The sequence below is a fragment of the Centroberyx gerrardi genome, chromosome 1, assembly GCF_048128805.1.
Source record: "Centroberyx gerrardi isolate f3 chromosome 1, fCenGer3.hap1.cur.20231027, whole genome shotgun sequence".
In the NCBI taxonomy this organism is placed as follows: Eukaryota; Metazoa; Chordata; class Actinopteri; order Beryciformes; family Berycidae; genus Centroberyx; species Centroberyx gerrardi.
Window position 1 is genome coordinate 27,043,887 of NC_135997.1, and position 15,018 is coordinate 27,058,904.

At 42.5% G+C, this 15,018-nt stretch overlaps 1 protein-coding gene across 1 annotated transcript; it reads right to left on the minus strand.

The window, feature by feature from the left end:
• Nucleotides 1-453: 453 nt before the first annotated feature.
• heatr3 (HEAT repeat containing 3) lies at nt 454-14,899 on the minus strand. The gene is made up of 15 exons (XM_071897370.2): nt 14,695-14,899; nt 13,795-13,967; nt 11,194-11,281; nt 10,169-10,269; nt 8,923-9,032; nt 8,295-8,435; nt 7,644-7,948; nt 5,775-5,865; nt 5,364-5,518; nt 4,870-4,952; nt 4,386-4,522; nt 2,947-3,035; nt 2,352-2,495; nt 2,100-2,276; nt 454-1,593 (listed from the first exon to the last, which is right to left on the minus strand). Exons 1-15 carry the CDS (start codon nt 14,833-14,835, stop codon nt 1,480-1,482), a joined length of 2,049 nt encoding a protein of 682 aa, XP_071753471.1. The 5' UTR covers nt 14,836-14,899; the 3' UTR covers nt 454-1,479.
• Between the last annotated feature and the right edge of the window lie 119 nt (nt 14,900-15,018).

Here is a 15,018-nt window from a genome sequence, read left to right on the forward strand (position 1 = left end):
ACATATTCTCCCTAGAATTTATCTCTGAAATAAAGTTTTATAATAATGGTATGCAATTTTATTAACATGAAAAATCATGGGAAATCCAAACCAGGAAAGCTGTGTCTGACTCTTTTACAATGAAAGAAATTTCACAGCATTCACTGTGAGTTTTAACATTTAGGTAAATGGCATTTGTGTGTACCACTGACCACTCTGTCTTAATGATAAATAAAGACTCATGACTTTGTCAGGGACTCAAAGCATGATCACCCATCGGCCAGGTGCAAAAAAGATGGCAGTATCATGGATTGACATCATTCAGTCCTGCAGTCCATACACTGTGAATTTTGTCAGCAATTTTAGAATTCGATTCAGCATTTTGACTAAATGTTTATTGGTTTTACTGAGGCTTTAGCCATTTCATCCATTTTTAGTTTGTATTTAGCTTCAGTCAACATTTCTTTTATAGTGTTACTGCCAACTGTGTCTTTTTAATAGTGTTGTTGGCTGCTGTGGCAACCAACAAGGCTTATTATCATCAAAAGGAAAAATACAATTTGGTGACTTGTAGACAGAACGACACCAAATTTACAAAAGGAGCAATTAACACTCTTTGCATGAGAGTAGTGCCTCCCAGAGTGTATAATTAATGCAGTCTAAGAGATGGGAGGCATAGATAGGCAGAGGTGGAGAATGTGTGCTCTTTTCTAAAGGCAAAAATATCAGGAAAAACAGCTTCAGCAAACTGAAAGTCTCTCTGTGTCTTAACAGATTTTAGTCTTATGACAATCTGGCCAGTGTACATGCCAAATCCTTTCAGTTCAGTCAGTTACTGGAAGGTCATAAGATCTAATTGTTTCTCCTTAGGCAAGTAAGTGTTTAACAAAATCAAAATTCAATAAAACAAAACCTTTTTTCATATAGCTAACACTATAATCCACTCTAGGGCACAGAAATGGACACTGCTTCTCAATCCTTGTCAGGACCAGCAGAAGTGAACATTAATGTTTGGACCCTTTTCAATGTAGGACGAGCATGAAGAAAGTATTGATATCAAAATCCAGGAGGCTGTCATCTCTACACACTTGACCCATTAACATATTTGTTACTGTGGGCATGAAAATGCTCAGAATATACAAATTCAGGTCTGACAACCAGTTTCATTAAAATAAAGAACATCAAAATGTACTGATTGACATGGAGCACAAAACCTTCCCCAGTACTGCAACATACTCCAATGTTAGTTTCCATCTTGTTTTTCCTCCACAAAAAAAATTATGAAACTTTCACTTAACTAAGTAAAATAGTAAACCATTATTCAGAGAATAGAAAAATTGAAACCAAGCAAATACAAATCTTTTACTACCAATGTAATAAATACTTGATGGCTTCACAACCACACTCTCCGTTTTATCCCCTGGCTCTGTTGGCATATCTGTCCATACATTGTGAGCCATTGCGGTTCAGATGATCAGATTGTGAAGTATTGGAAAACCCTCATTTTTTCACCGCCTTCTCCAGGTAACCGATGAATCTTCTCAAGTTGACTTTGATGTTGTCAAGCACACACAGCTGCTCCGGGCTGTACTTCCCCCTTCCCTCTTTACGAATCTAGTTGAAAAGGAGCAGAAGCAGTCATTACAAACGTGGGTATTGCAACTGTAGAAATTGCTTCACACGTCATTTGAACAGATAAGCTGAAAGAACGTTTGTGAGGAAATTTGGAGGCCTTTTATTTCTTAAAACACAGGGATATTAACACAAGATTCGGAGGACCTGAAACGTGTACTGAACCATTATTGTTCACGAAAACTCATAACGCCATTATAAACCAATACCATTTAAATGGTGGAGAAACATAATTGTCCATATGTGTTTTTGTGTTACTATTATTACCACTACTATTATCGTTACAATCACTATTTTCTATCTTGTTATTTTTTTTTAATGTATTTTCTTTACCTGTCTATGTGTGTGTGTTCGTGTGTGTGTGTGTGTGTGTGTGTGGTGGGGGGTTATTGGGTTTATATTGCTTATAACTGCATTTGGAAATTCTGTTATGTACAATTGCAAATGAAGAAATCAATAAAAAAAAAAAAGAAATGCAACTCTAGTACCTTGGCCTTGAAGACAGGTTGAAGTGCCTTCAGTGCGGGCAGTAACTGGATGTTTTTAGCTGCCGTCTCCGCCTCCTCCCCGTCCGCAAAAACATCAAACAGGGCGTCTAGGGCTTCCCCGTTCACAACGAGGTCGGCATCTCTTGTCGCCACTTGAAGTAAGGCATTTCCAATCATCTGTAAAAGAGCACAGTTTCTTAGAGGTGGAGCAAACATTGCCACAATATTCCCCCAGGAGAGAGCAAAAGGTACCTGGAGGGTTTCAGCGGTGCCCTTCTCTTTGGCCAGCGTGCTGCCGGTGATGCCCAGAATGGCCAAGGCGTTGACCCTCACGCTGACCACATCACAGCGGGTGGCTGCTTCGCTCAGGCTCATCAGTTGCTGGGGGCTCATACACTAACAAAAGCAAAACCAACCAGACAAATACTGAGTTATCCAAAATAAACACGGGTCGACGGTGAGGTTTAGTGTGAACTGGCAGGGGACTTGTAAATTTGGGTGGAATACAAAGTCTATCAGCTTCAATGTTGTGTGTCTGTCTCTGTATTTGTTCTGCAGTGGTGCAGCAGAACAGCAAAAACACTACCAAAAAACACTACCAACACTGTTACAGAAAATGCCAAATTGAAATAATAGTACCAAAACCCCCTCTAAAACAAGTAAGTCAATTAATGTTTTATTGAAATTAAGTATCTTAAGAACAACATTTTCAATATTGCAACGTGCACTAGGACCATACCTTGGACCAAAACAGGAATCGACATGGAACCAAAGCTAAAATTACCCACAAGCACAAACGCTATATAAAATCACAGAGGAAAAACTGAGCTTGTAGCGTATTCTGTACCTGGGGGATATTTTTAGAGGCAATCATCTGTAAGAGTGACCGCATGGCGCTGGTGACGGCCTCCAGGAACTCCTCCTCCTTTGGTATCTCTGAAAACAAACAAGGTATGGAATATTGCCTGAGTTTCAAGCAGTAAATTCTACTTACTTAGCAGATGTATCAAAATGCTTTATAATCTCTATACAACATTAAATCCAACTCCTGTGTCCTTTTTTTTAGCTTGCTTGCTTGCTTTTGACAAAAACTGCCTTCCCATGCACAAAAATGCACTAAACTTTGCAGAGTAGTCCGGTCTGGTCCATAATGATGCACACTGTAATATGAGGCCAGTGTTCCTGATGGTGGCGCTATAGCAACCGTCCAAAAGTTTTAAACTTAAAAAGTTCATTAAAAATTAGCCATAGGGGTGTGAAGTTTTCTGAGGATGTAGGCCCATATGAAAGCAATCTTTTGTTTCCTGCTACCTAATGGAAATTCTGAAGTTAATCACTGTTTTTTCATAAACTGTAAAACTAATTAAGTCCAACTACTTTTACACTGCCAGTCGAAATGACACCAAATCTAGCCTCCAAATAATCTGCAGACCCTAAACTTTAAAATATAAGTTTTTAAAAACCTACAAAAATTGAGCCCACAGAGACTATAATTGTCTTACTCCTAAATTGGACCAATCTCAATGAAAATCGGTAACAAAATTCTGATCATCACCTAGATGGTGTGTGAATGTTTTCACAATTTTATCTGCAAAACTGAAATTTGGCGAGAAAGGTGGTGAGATCGAGTCCTGGGTGGTGCAACCATAATGTGACACTAATACAGCCAGGTATGCTGGCTGCTTTATGTAAAGATCGTCTTCACATACACCACAAAACATTTAAACCTAACAGATTTCCTTTTCTCCTCCTTTTTCCCCTCATAGCTAAATGGCTACTCTGTTCCCAGCCACATTGATGCTAGCAGCTATAATTTACATTGTTACACAACAAAGATATTTTTATAAGTCCCTTTGTTTAAAAAAACAAACCAAAAAAAACCCTCATGTCTTTATGTGGCACTTCACCATACAGTTTATGATCATTCTAGGGACACAGGAGTATTTGTTTCATCCATTATCAGGCTGCTGTGGCTTTTACTTCTTACCACTTGTTGCTTTTATTGAAGGAATAAGAATTCAAGCTTATTCTAACGTTGCACTCATTGTAAGTGACACTGAATGAGAACTGAATAATCAGCTAAATGTCTAATATGTAAAATGTATAAAAAAAAATAAAACAAAATTACCTCCTGCACAGTTTGTATTTTTTCCTGTTCTGTGTTTTATCAGTTTTCTATGCATATTTATGTGTGCATTTTTTCAAGTAAATAATCAAACTAAACAAAGGACCGTTAAATGAGATCTACATGTGCTATGTTACAATGCAATGACATAAATGTGGGACCTGCGGCACCGAAGACCAGCGTGGAGAGGTGCTGTGCGACGCCCTGCAGAGCCGCCGCTCCTCCGAGGGACTCGGCGTCCATGGTGGACAGGATGTTATGGAGGCACGTCAGCGCCCGGTACTGCACCCGCTGCATCCTGCAGGAAAGACAGCTTCTGTCACAGTGCAGCGGGACATTTCATTCAAGAGTACGTCAAAAGGCTCTCGACAAACCACGGCCCATAACCAATTCCGGATAATTACGGTGTTGCACTTTTCTTTTCAAGTCAAGTATCTTTTATTGCCACATAGGCAGGCCAGTGGAATTTGTTACAATACAAAATACCCTGACACTGCCAACAAACGTCTGTGCAACAGTGAACACGCACACTAGAGATGGACAATATAAAAGTGCAACGGTGCCGTACGCATCATTTTTATCAGGCATTCGAGTTTACGTTAACAGCCAGAGCCGCTGTTCTCTAATGAGAAGTGAGAGAATTACTTTTTTATCAGGCTTTTCCAGGAGGGATTCTGATGGCACACGTCCATGGCCTCTCCGCTGGGGAACTGAGTCTTTTTGAGGACCTTGAGTATTGAATTAAGAGACAAAATATTACTACCACCTTCATGCAGTTCAGCATGTATATGTGTGTGTGTGTGTGTGTGTGTGTGTGTGTGTGTGTGTGTGTGTGTGTGTGAGAGAGAGACCTGGATCAAATAGTATATGTAAATAATTCTAACTGTTTATTTTAAACTGCTTGGACTACTAGATGGATGGGGTTCACTGCATCATCAGGACAATCCAGATATAGTGTCAGGTAGGTTATTAATTGCAGCAAAATATACTAAAATGACTGTTACATACATTCCCATTATTGCCTAAACTTTCTGGCACTTGAAGGCAAACTCCACCCATCTTATAGTCCCACTGAGAATTACTTGCAAATGCGATTTGACCCAGGTCAGGTGTGATCGAAGCAACAGACTGGAACTTGCCTTTTCTGGGATGCTGTGGTTTATTAAGGCCTCGTGAACCTCAGCTGACAAACACAGGGGGGACATAAGGCTGGAGACTCCATCACAGAGGCTATCAGGACCCATCTCGCTTTCGTCGCTGCTTGATGTCTCCTCCCACTCGTCGTCAGAGGGGTCTGAAAACAAGCGCGCGCACATACAATTGGTGGGGGCAATCGTGGAAGTGGGTCAAGACAAACACTGGCATGCAGACTCAAATAACAAAAGGCATTTTTTAGGCACTCAAATGAACACTTTTGATGTACTAGAATATGGTCATAATAAGTTTTCCGATAGACAAACACACACCGGGCGGCCAAGGCGTGTCACATGTAATAATGTTGATGAAAAGTGCCTGGGGTCAGCACTGCTGTCCATGCCCGCAACACTCACCGTCAGAGCAGCACATGTTGACGATGATCTCCAAGGACGTTTGCTGGGCTGTCAGCAAGGCCGTCGCCTCCCTCAGCTCCTCCTTACCCCTCTGGACAATAAGAACCAGTCATGGGAGTCAACATCCACCCAAAACAATGACTGTTATCACCGTTATCATTCAGTTTCAGAGCAGCTGCCTGCCACAAAGAAGGAATTTCTTTCCACTGGATGGAAAGTTCTTGTAAGTACACAAACCTGTCCAATAGTACTTTTAGAACTGTGGTGTACATGGAAATCTATCACAAGCAATCACAAGTGCCTTACTAGTGTGTGTGTGTGTGTGTGTGTGTGTGTGTGTTGGGGGATACATACGATATAAACCCTGGTTCAGGTAAGAGGTTAAGGCCCATTCACATCTAGAAGAATAATTATAAAAGATTAAAAAAAAAAAAAATTAAATTGTTCTCACTAAATAGAGTGTGTTCCCACTACAACGATAACTATAAAGTCAAAACAATAAACATATTTTTGGTTCGACCTCAGGGCAATTGTTGGGATGAAGAGATAACGATACATTTTCAACCAATCAAATTAAAGCTCTAAGAAAGAAGGCGGGTGAGGAATCTGGCAGCGCACTGCAGTGATGCTTCGTCTGCTGAGCAGCTTCTCACAGATATCGTTGCAGTGTGAATGCTTGAGCGACAACGTATCGTTATAGTTTATAGTTATTTTCGTAGTTCTTGTTCTAGATGTGAATGGGCCCTTAGGGCTGGATGGGCTGGAGGTCAGGGGTCGAGGTGGAGTCTGGAGAGATGGGTTTTCAGCCTGCAGCGGAAAATGGGGAGCGACTGCAGTTCTGAGGTGGGTTAGATCATTCCACCAGTGACGAGCCGGGAGGGAGAAGAGTCGGGGCCGGGCAGAGAAGTGTGTGTGCGAGTGTGCGTTTGGGCGGGTTTAACAGTGTTGTGATACAGAAATGCTCTGCACGGCTGTACGCTAACATTACTAGACTCGAAGAACCGAGGGCTAGAGACAACCCCATTGTGTTACCCATAATATTACAGGGTATTTTGGAACACCACCATGAATGTCACCCGCGATCTGAGGGCCCCGGCTCTGACTGGGCTGAGAGGGACAGCTCCGTCTCGCCGAGGTCAGGTCTGGGGAGTGACAGCGTGGTGGAAGGCAGAAAGCCGGTCCCCGGCTGAACCCTGCCGAGCATCCCTAACCCCCCCCCTGAACCCGACAGTTCGTCTACGCTGTCGCAGTCTGGCTCGCACTCCCAGATGACTCATAGGCTTCCCACCTGGCAGCAACATGCCCCTCCGGAATACACATTGAAACTGGACTTCTCCCTCGCCAAAACACAGACTGCCGCACACGTCACTTCCTCTCATAATATTTATGTCCTTTCTATTTGACAGGAAACACCTCGTCTTGCTTGTTGAGTGCATTTGCACCTGCTGGGACAACACATTTTGCTCTGTCCCATTATAATCTGATAACCCAGGAAGCATGTTGATGGAGGTGGAATGGGGATCATGTAAATCCTGTATGTAAATCCTGTATGTATGAAAAGCAGCCTACAGAAGATGGAATTTAAATGCTAACTAGATCGTTATGCTCTGTCAGCATTTATCTGTTACATATTGATTACAGAAGGAAAGCAGTTGCCGTCCGGTAACTGGAGAGTCACAGGTTTGACATCCGAAACAGCCGACACATCCACCCCTGTCGAAGTGTCCTTACCCTGTCTGCTCTGGTTTCCTGCATGTGTGTGTGTGTCTCAGAGGGATATGTGAAGAAGCAAATTCCTTCTTACACCGTGTGTAGCGACTGTTGTGATTTCAATATCTAGACCAGTGGGGGGCAGGAGGCAGCACTTACAGGCAAGAGGTCAGAGACGTCGTTATCGATCTTCACAGACTTTCCATTCCTCTTGTGCCTGGCTCCCCCTTCCGCCTCCCCCTCCTCTTCATCCATCTCCACCGCGGCGGGCTCTCCGGCGGCCTGCTCCTCCATATCTGCCGAGGCCGGTGCGCTAGCGAGGCGAGCCTCTTCGGCCCGTCTTAGTTCAGGGATCAGCGTACCTGCGTCCAGATCCAGGCTCTTAGACAAGATAGCCGCCACGGCATTGAGGGTCTGAGCCTGGCGGGCGGCGGGCAGGCTGCTCTTCATGTTCCACACTGTTCCTGGGTGATAAAGCAGGCAGACTTAGGGGTTAGGAAGAGATATTCAAACACTAAATCACAATAAAATGATTTATAAATTGCAGTTTGTTTCATCTATTGTCTGGGAGCCTACTCTAGAAGAATATCAGCTACATGCCCAAAACGTAAAATGAAAATGCATAAAAACCTAGAGGACTACATTGCCAGCCACATTCAGACACACACTTAATTTTTTTTTCAAATTTCTAGGCAATTGCTGTGCAGAGAGGGCTTTTAGTGTCATTTTCGACTAGTGTGATGGTGGAAAGTTATAGTTTTGAGCAATTTAGAAAAAAAACAAAGACACATTACTAGTGACAAATTGTACCTGCGGCCAGTGTCCTGAGGAGAGTGTGTGCCATGCCGGGCTGAGACGACAGCAGCACATTCTCCAGGCCTCCCAGCACAGCGGCGTTCATGCTACATAGCAGCTCTGGGTTATCCTCGGTCACAGTGTGCAAACAGTGGGCTGGGCATACAAAAAATCCCTTTACATTTCAAGTCACATCCTAAATGATATATAAGTTGTGCTATAGTTAAATGCAGTTACTAATGCCGGCCAGTTTCAATTGAAAGGCTCTCTTAAATGCAGACTTCTTAAACTTCAAAAACCAACCTAGTTAAAGATTAGGCCTGACTAATGCCTTTGCTATTGCTGGTATGAGGCATAATGTGCTGCGGTTAGTTAGCGTGGCTAAGCAACATTGGATAATTTCTCAAGTGTGTGCTATATAAGGTGTCTGCAAATTCTGTCATGTTAAAATTAAGACTTTTCAATAACTTTTTAATGCCAGGGAGAATGAACCAAAAGGACAATTTCACAAATGAAATAAAAATAATGCCTCCTGGACACCTGTTTTATACATTTATTTTTATACATATACCATTTATAAAAAAATAGTAATTAGGACACTTAATTAACAATTTTATCTAAAGAGTACATTACTCAGTCCTACCAGCAGATATGGCCAGCTCCACGTTGTGTGGGTGTCTCTCCAGACACTGTAAAACCACATCCAGAAGGCCGGCTTTGTTGAACACAGACAGCGCCTGGCTGCTGCTCTCACTGGCAGGACAACATAATATAGAGTTGCATGTAAGGCAAGCAAAGAACACACATTGGGTCAGTATTCACGGTTACGGTTCATTTCAATGATAGTGGCATTAGCCTAAATGTTAGAGAAGCTGGCTTGTGACCAGAAGGTTGTCCCCCAGCTCAGGTCCCTGGACTGGCTGGGAAAATGTGAGTGAGAGAAGTAAATAAGTAATGTTCTCCCCTACTTCCACGACTACAGCTGATGTAAGGTACTACTTGAGTAAGGTACTAAACACCCAAGGGCTCCATCTGAGCTGCTCAGTAGCCAACAGTAGAAGACTGGTTATATAGGGCCGGAGTCTGAAATTAACACCCGCCACCTGCCAAATGCAAATGCCAAATCTCACTGCCTCATTGGCAGGTGGTTTTTTGAAACAAGATGCACTTCTACAACTACATATGATTACAAATTTTATGATGGCATTGGACGACTGACAGCCAATACACAATTGTGATACTAGACTGACAACAAAAACATGGCTGTCACAAATCTCACATTGGCTGTCAGTCACCAATCACATTTTCAATCATAGTCTGCATGGAGGCACTGTCAGCAAACGTTACCACCCACTATTCTCTCTTTGCACCCACCACTTGACACAGTCCACTGCCGCACTCAGTACAGTCTTGTGTGGTGTGGGACCCTGTGGTCCTCTAAATGTGGCGACACTTGCCTGGGGTACGCAAACCACAGGAGACGAGAGCAAACGAGTTTGGCCGTTGATGAAATTCAATACTGCTGACTGAAGAAATAAGCCATCTTTCTGACTATCTAAATTTCAAATGTGAGTTTGTAACTAAAATGTGACTAATGAATAATAAATAAGATGTTATAAACATTTTAAGGACCGTGGATCTGGATGTGGATCGTCTGTCTCAGTTATTATGGTGCAAAGAAGTGGCTGGTAAAGTTTTTCATACACCTGCCTCAGAGGCTGGTGGAGAAAAAAAGTTGACTTCAGACCCTGGGCAGCTCTCAGGAGTGAATTTGTGTAACTGTATGGTATGAGTAGCAGGGCGTCAATGAAAAGAGCATGCATGTTCAGCGAACCATTCCTGGACAAATAAAGGCTAAAGAAAACGAGCTTGCATAACCTCTCACTTACCATAGGTTCCACAGTAGATTCACAGCCTCATTGGCTACATCTTCCACTCCATTCTTCTGCTCTTTCGTCGGCAGGGCGCTGCTCTCAAAACCGGCACAACACTGGAGAGAAACAACATAGTGACTAACTGCACAGGTATGAACTTTCTTCTCTCTGCTCTCATGCATCCAAAAAATGTTCAGAATCTAAACAGATAATGTGAACTTTTCTGAAGCACACCCATGACTTTGGATAAACATTCCCAAAAGGCCAGGACAACTTAATAAGTTGTTCAACAGGCACACTGTGAGATGCTGTGTTCTTGGCTATAGGGATTTTCTTCTTATTGTTCTCTTGATTATTTAAACATGACGGCAGGGTGGCTTAGTGTTTACACGACTGGTTACCGTCCAGTAAAAGGAAGGTCACAGGGTCGATACCTGCAACATCCAACACACTGTATGTTCATCAACAGCTACTATGTCCTGTCAAAGTGTCCTGAACCACAGTTAGAAGCTTAAAATGTACTATTTGGCCTTGCAAAATGTGAAAAATAAGAATTATGGGTTATTAGATTATTTATTTATTTAATGACCACACAGCCAGGCTGGTGGAATTTGTTTTCAATACATTAAGCAGGTTCCAACATAGAAACATAAGAACATCAGTACATCATACAATCAATACAATATAGGGATATGTGATCTGACATTTCAAAAAGATTTCCCTATCATTCTGTATAAGCGCTTTAGATATTATATAAGTTACATGACACCAGCAAAGGGCTTGCCTCATGTTCAGTGTTACTATTTTGTAAGTAAAAGGCTTAAGACAGCTAGTAACTTCAATCATAGTCAGTAGTGAGTTTTACATTGATGCCAGCAGTCTCTCAATCTGTCAGAGAGGGAGTCACCACTTTTCAGATAGTGACTATCTCATTTTGGAATGAAAGCTATTTGCGTGGAATAAAGTGGCCTGCAGTAGCAGCTGCTGATGAGGAGGAACTGAAGTGATTGGGTGAGCTGAAAGCGGTGGCGGAGTCTCACCTCTCTAAGCAGTGCTGTCAGAGGAGTCATGACGTCGTGCTTCACCATGTCCTCGCATACCTCGTGACCTCCGCATGCACTCAGATTCCTGTCAGGATCAAACCATCCCAGACGCACACTCATCATTCAGTCTGACAAGAATCGCTGTCACAGCTGTGTGTGTGTGTGTGTGTGTGCGTGCGTGTGAGAGAGAGAGAGAGCGCTACCATCTTCTTTTGATTTCCAGGATAGCCAAATCTGACTTCATGTACAGTATACTGCGTAAGACACATGTGCTCTGGCACAAAGCCAAGTGTTTATTCCTGAAACTTCTACCATAAGACAATTATGACATGAGCCATCAAATCATAAAAACCCAGCAACACCACCTTTCTCCTCAAAGCCAAATCCATAATTGTAGCATGGCGCCCCCTGTTGAAATAATGTGACTAATACTCCACAATAAAATAAAATACTCTGTGTTTCATGTGTACTGTGTTTGCTATATCAACACAAATAACCATCACAGGGATTTCCTCAGGATGCAAAGTGTTGATCCTAGGATGGAGAGAGGGCAAGCGCTGAAGCATATTGATGATTTTGGATACTTCCATCATAGTATTATCACCTAGTATAGTCGGTCTATAGTCTATAGTATAGTCTGAATAATCTAGAGTCCCGACTGTAATCTGGCTACTATTACTGTCTAATCGATCCTATTTATTATTACCTTATGCTGTTTGCACAGACTTGCACTACTTACTATATGCCGCTAGTCTCCAGAACTACAGTGTGTGTGTCCATGCTGCACAAGGCTCAGATCGCATGTATGCATTTCCATTGTACTCAGTAGACCCATCTCATTTTATGTTGTTCCACTGCACTGCTGGACTCTCACCTATGGCTGCAACCCACAGCATGCCACACCGCCTGAACACGCATAGTTACAGAATGATTTTTTGTATACATGTTGATTGATATGTACTGTATGCTTGTGCTGTCCTCTTACACCGAGTGTGGAGTCCTGTTCGTCAAAAGTTTGGAGACACCTTGCCTTTTCTAAATTTTCTAAGTACTATTTGATTTTCTCTGTCATTTTCCAAGTAATAAGTTAGGAAAAAAATGCCTGCAGTGCTTTTGTTAACATACAACATGCCTACCAACCAGCACCACAAACCTCTGGGAGGTCCTGCACAGTCATGGCAGAACATCTCTGAGGAACACCTGGAAACTGACTGTGAACTGACTGTTCACATGAAGAAAGTGCGAGCAGCAGTTCCACCTGCTAAGGAGTTTTTTTTTTATTAACATATAGTTTAATTGTTTTAGTGTTATCGTCACAAATATTTGCATTTCTGATTTTTTTTTCTCAAACTAAACCTAGTTCATCTTTAATGGGGTTAAGTCATTGCAAGCCTACAAAGAAAACACGCTCATTTATTACACATTTTCAAAAGCTAGGTGTCCCCATACTTTTGACGGGCAGTGTACTTATGTCAATACATAATCTGTTCCTGTACCAAGGTCACCAAGGTCACCTGTACATGTATTGTACTTTGTGAGGGGTCACAAGCATCACTGCTCCATCTTTCTCCCCCTGCTGACCTTACGTTGGTACATTCTTCCTTTCATACACGGAGCTGACAATGACAGAGTGATGTAGCCCCACTTTTGCATTTTTGGTCTGCTGCTTTTCCAGTCTAGTCTAGTCTTGTCTGGTCTTGTTTATTTATATAGCAAGCATGTCTCAAAAGGCTCTACATAGTATCGTATACAGTACAGTATGTCATATACATACGAAATCATCTATACATACTGCATATATATACACACACTTCATATACATCCTATACTACGTCATATACATACTATACATCATATACTACGTCATATACATTAGATACCATACTACACACAAACACACTCATGCCTATGGGCAATTTAGGGTCTTCAATCCACCTGAGCTGCATGTCTTTGGACTGTGGGAGGAAACCATAGGAGGCAACCCGAGCGTGCAAACTCTACACAGAAAGTGAACCCACAAACTTCTTGCTGTAAGGCAACAGCACTAACCACTGAGCCATCGTGACGCCCTGTTCATTTGCTTAAAATAAATCCCTTGAGGCAGATTTAACTAAATGGCACTAATTGATTCATGTATTTGGTTGCACTAGAACTAACATTAGTGGAACACCTGTCAGTTCTCCTAACAACCACTTAGCAACTATTCTAGCTATTGTGTTGCCTTCATGTGCTGTCAGAAATAATGCAGTTAACGAGTCGAGGACACTTGAACGGAAAATACAAAGTCAGGATTATCTGATACCCAAGTGGCTGAGATGTGATGTTTAGGTGGCAGGGAGCATGGAAGCTTTGTCAACAACTGAAGGTAAAAGTGAGGCATTTTCTTATTACAATAAATCAAAATTCATCACCCCATATGTAAAATCCCAAATCAATTGAAAAGATTCTATACAAATGAGCCGTATCTCTGGTAATACTTTGTTCTACAGGTGTCCATGTTGTGAGGAGCAGGGCGGTGGGTGGACTATCTGTGGGTGGGTTGTTTTGTTCTTGTTTTTTTTTTTTTTGGGGGGGGGGGGGGGGGGTACAGCGGCTCACCTGAGCGCCCCGGCGGCAGTCTCCCTGACCGGCAGGCTGAGGTCCAGCAGCATGGGCCCCAGGCGCCGCACAGCGTCCCTCTGCAGGAAGGCGGGGATGGACTGGCTCTGCTGCACCACCCGAGAGATGCTGGCACACGCAAACTCTCGCACGTCTGCGCTGGGACTCTGCAACTTTACATGTAAAAACATGAAGGGTGAATGAAACCATTCATCTGAGCTGACCTGCTTCACACTTACTCCACTCAAGCCACCCAAACCATTTCCAGCTGCACTGTGAGGTCTTGGTCCTCTTACATAACAGGTAATAGGAGGGAGTAAGATAGCTGGTCTTACAGTGTGGCTATATAAAACGTCTTTTTGACTGAAAAAGGCAAAGTGATCAGCACTGACTCTTTAAAGAACTTTACAACCAAATAAAAACCCAACCAAACCAAACTCTTCACTGACAGGCTAAAGTTCATCATGAAAAAAATCCCACATAAATCCCACATCTAAAGTGAATTCTCATCAGTGCAGTGGATGAACTCGAGATTCAAGTTGTGACAGGATAGCTATTAGGATAGACCAATCAAGGAATATTTCCCGTTAAATGTTTCTTCAATAAAAGAAAAATCATCGTCAAATCAACATCGATTCTCCACCAGTTATTTATTTTCTACCTATATAGCTCCAACCTGCTCACTTGGCTCACAGTGGCAAACGACAGCTTCATGTCACAGTCTTTTTTTTTTTTTTAAGTCTGGCAATGACAGTTCTTTCTGTAACATTAGAGTAAGCTGAGTATAATAGACATTAGCATATATGTCATAAGATAATATCCAAAAAGACAAAAATGTTTTAAAAACATGAAGTGTCACAGTAATTACAGTGCGAGAACAGCACCAGACTGGGTTCCTACTTTCTCCAGCAGCTCCCCAGCTGGAGAACAATCATCGTCGTGCTCTTCTTCTTCGGCTTCTGCCTCCTTCACAGAGTTCACCGGCAGGCCAGCCGAGTTGAACTGGGGCCGTCTGAATTTAGTGGTCTTACTTTTACCCATTTTAACCGGTTTTTCGTTCACTCAGGTTCAGCGAACACACTCCAGCTTGTCGGAGGCCATGTGGAAGATTGTTCCCTGCCGTAAAGCGGACGTTGTTAACGGAAAGCGGAGAGGCTGTCGCAAAACCACGAGGAAAACAACGCAGGCCCAAGAGACATACATCATATCTTTAAACAACCCAGC

What these genes read in the sequence shown, in the direction of transcription:
- heatr3 (XM_071897370.2), bottom strand. Translation starts at nt 14,835, where the DNA reads ATGGGTAAAAGTAAGACCACTAAATTCAGACGGCCCCAGTTCAACTCG. An exon ending in TGACAGCACTGCTTAGAGAG is followed by an intron (nt 10,270 to 11,193) that starts GTGAGACTCCGC and finishes GTTTCTCTCCAG; the next exon opens with TGTTGTGCCGGTTTTGAGAG. An exon ending in CAACATGTGCTGCTCTGACG is followed by an intron (nt 5,519 to 5,774) that starts GTGAGTGTTGCG and finishes GCTTGTTTTCAG; the next exon opens with ACCCCTCTGACGACGAGTGG.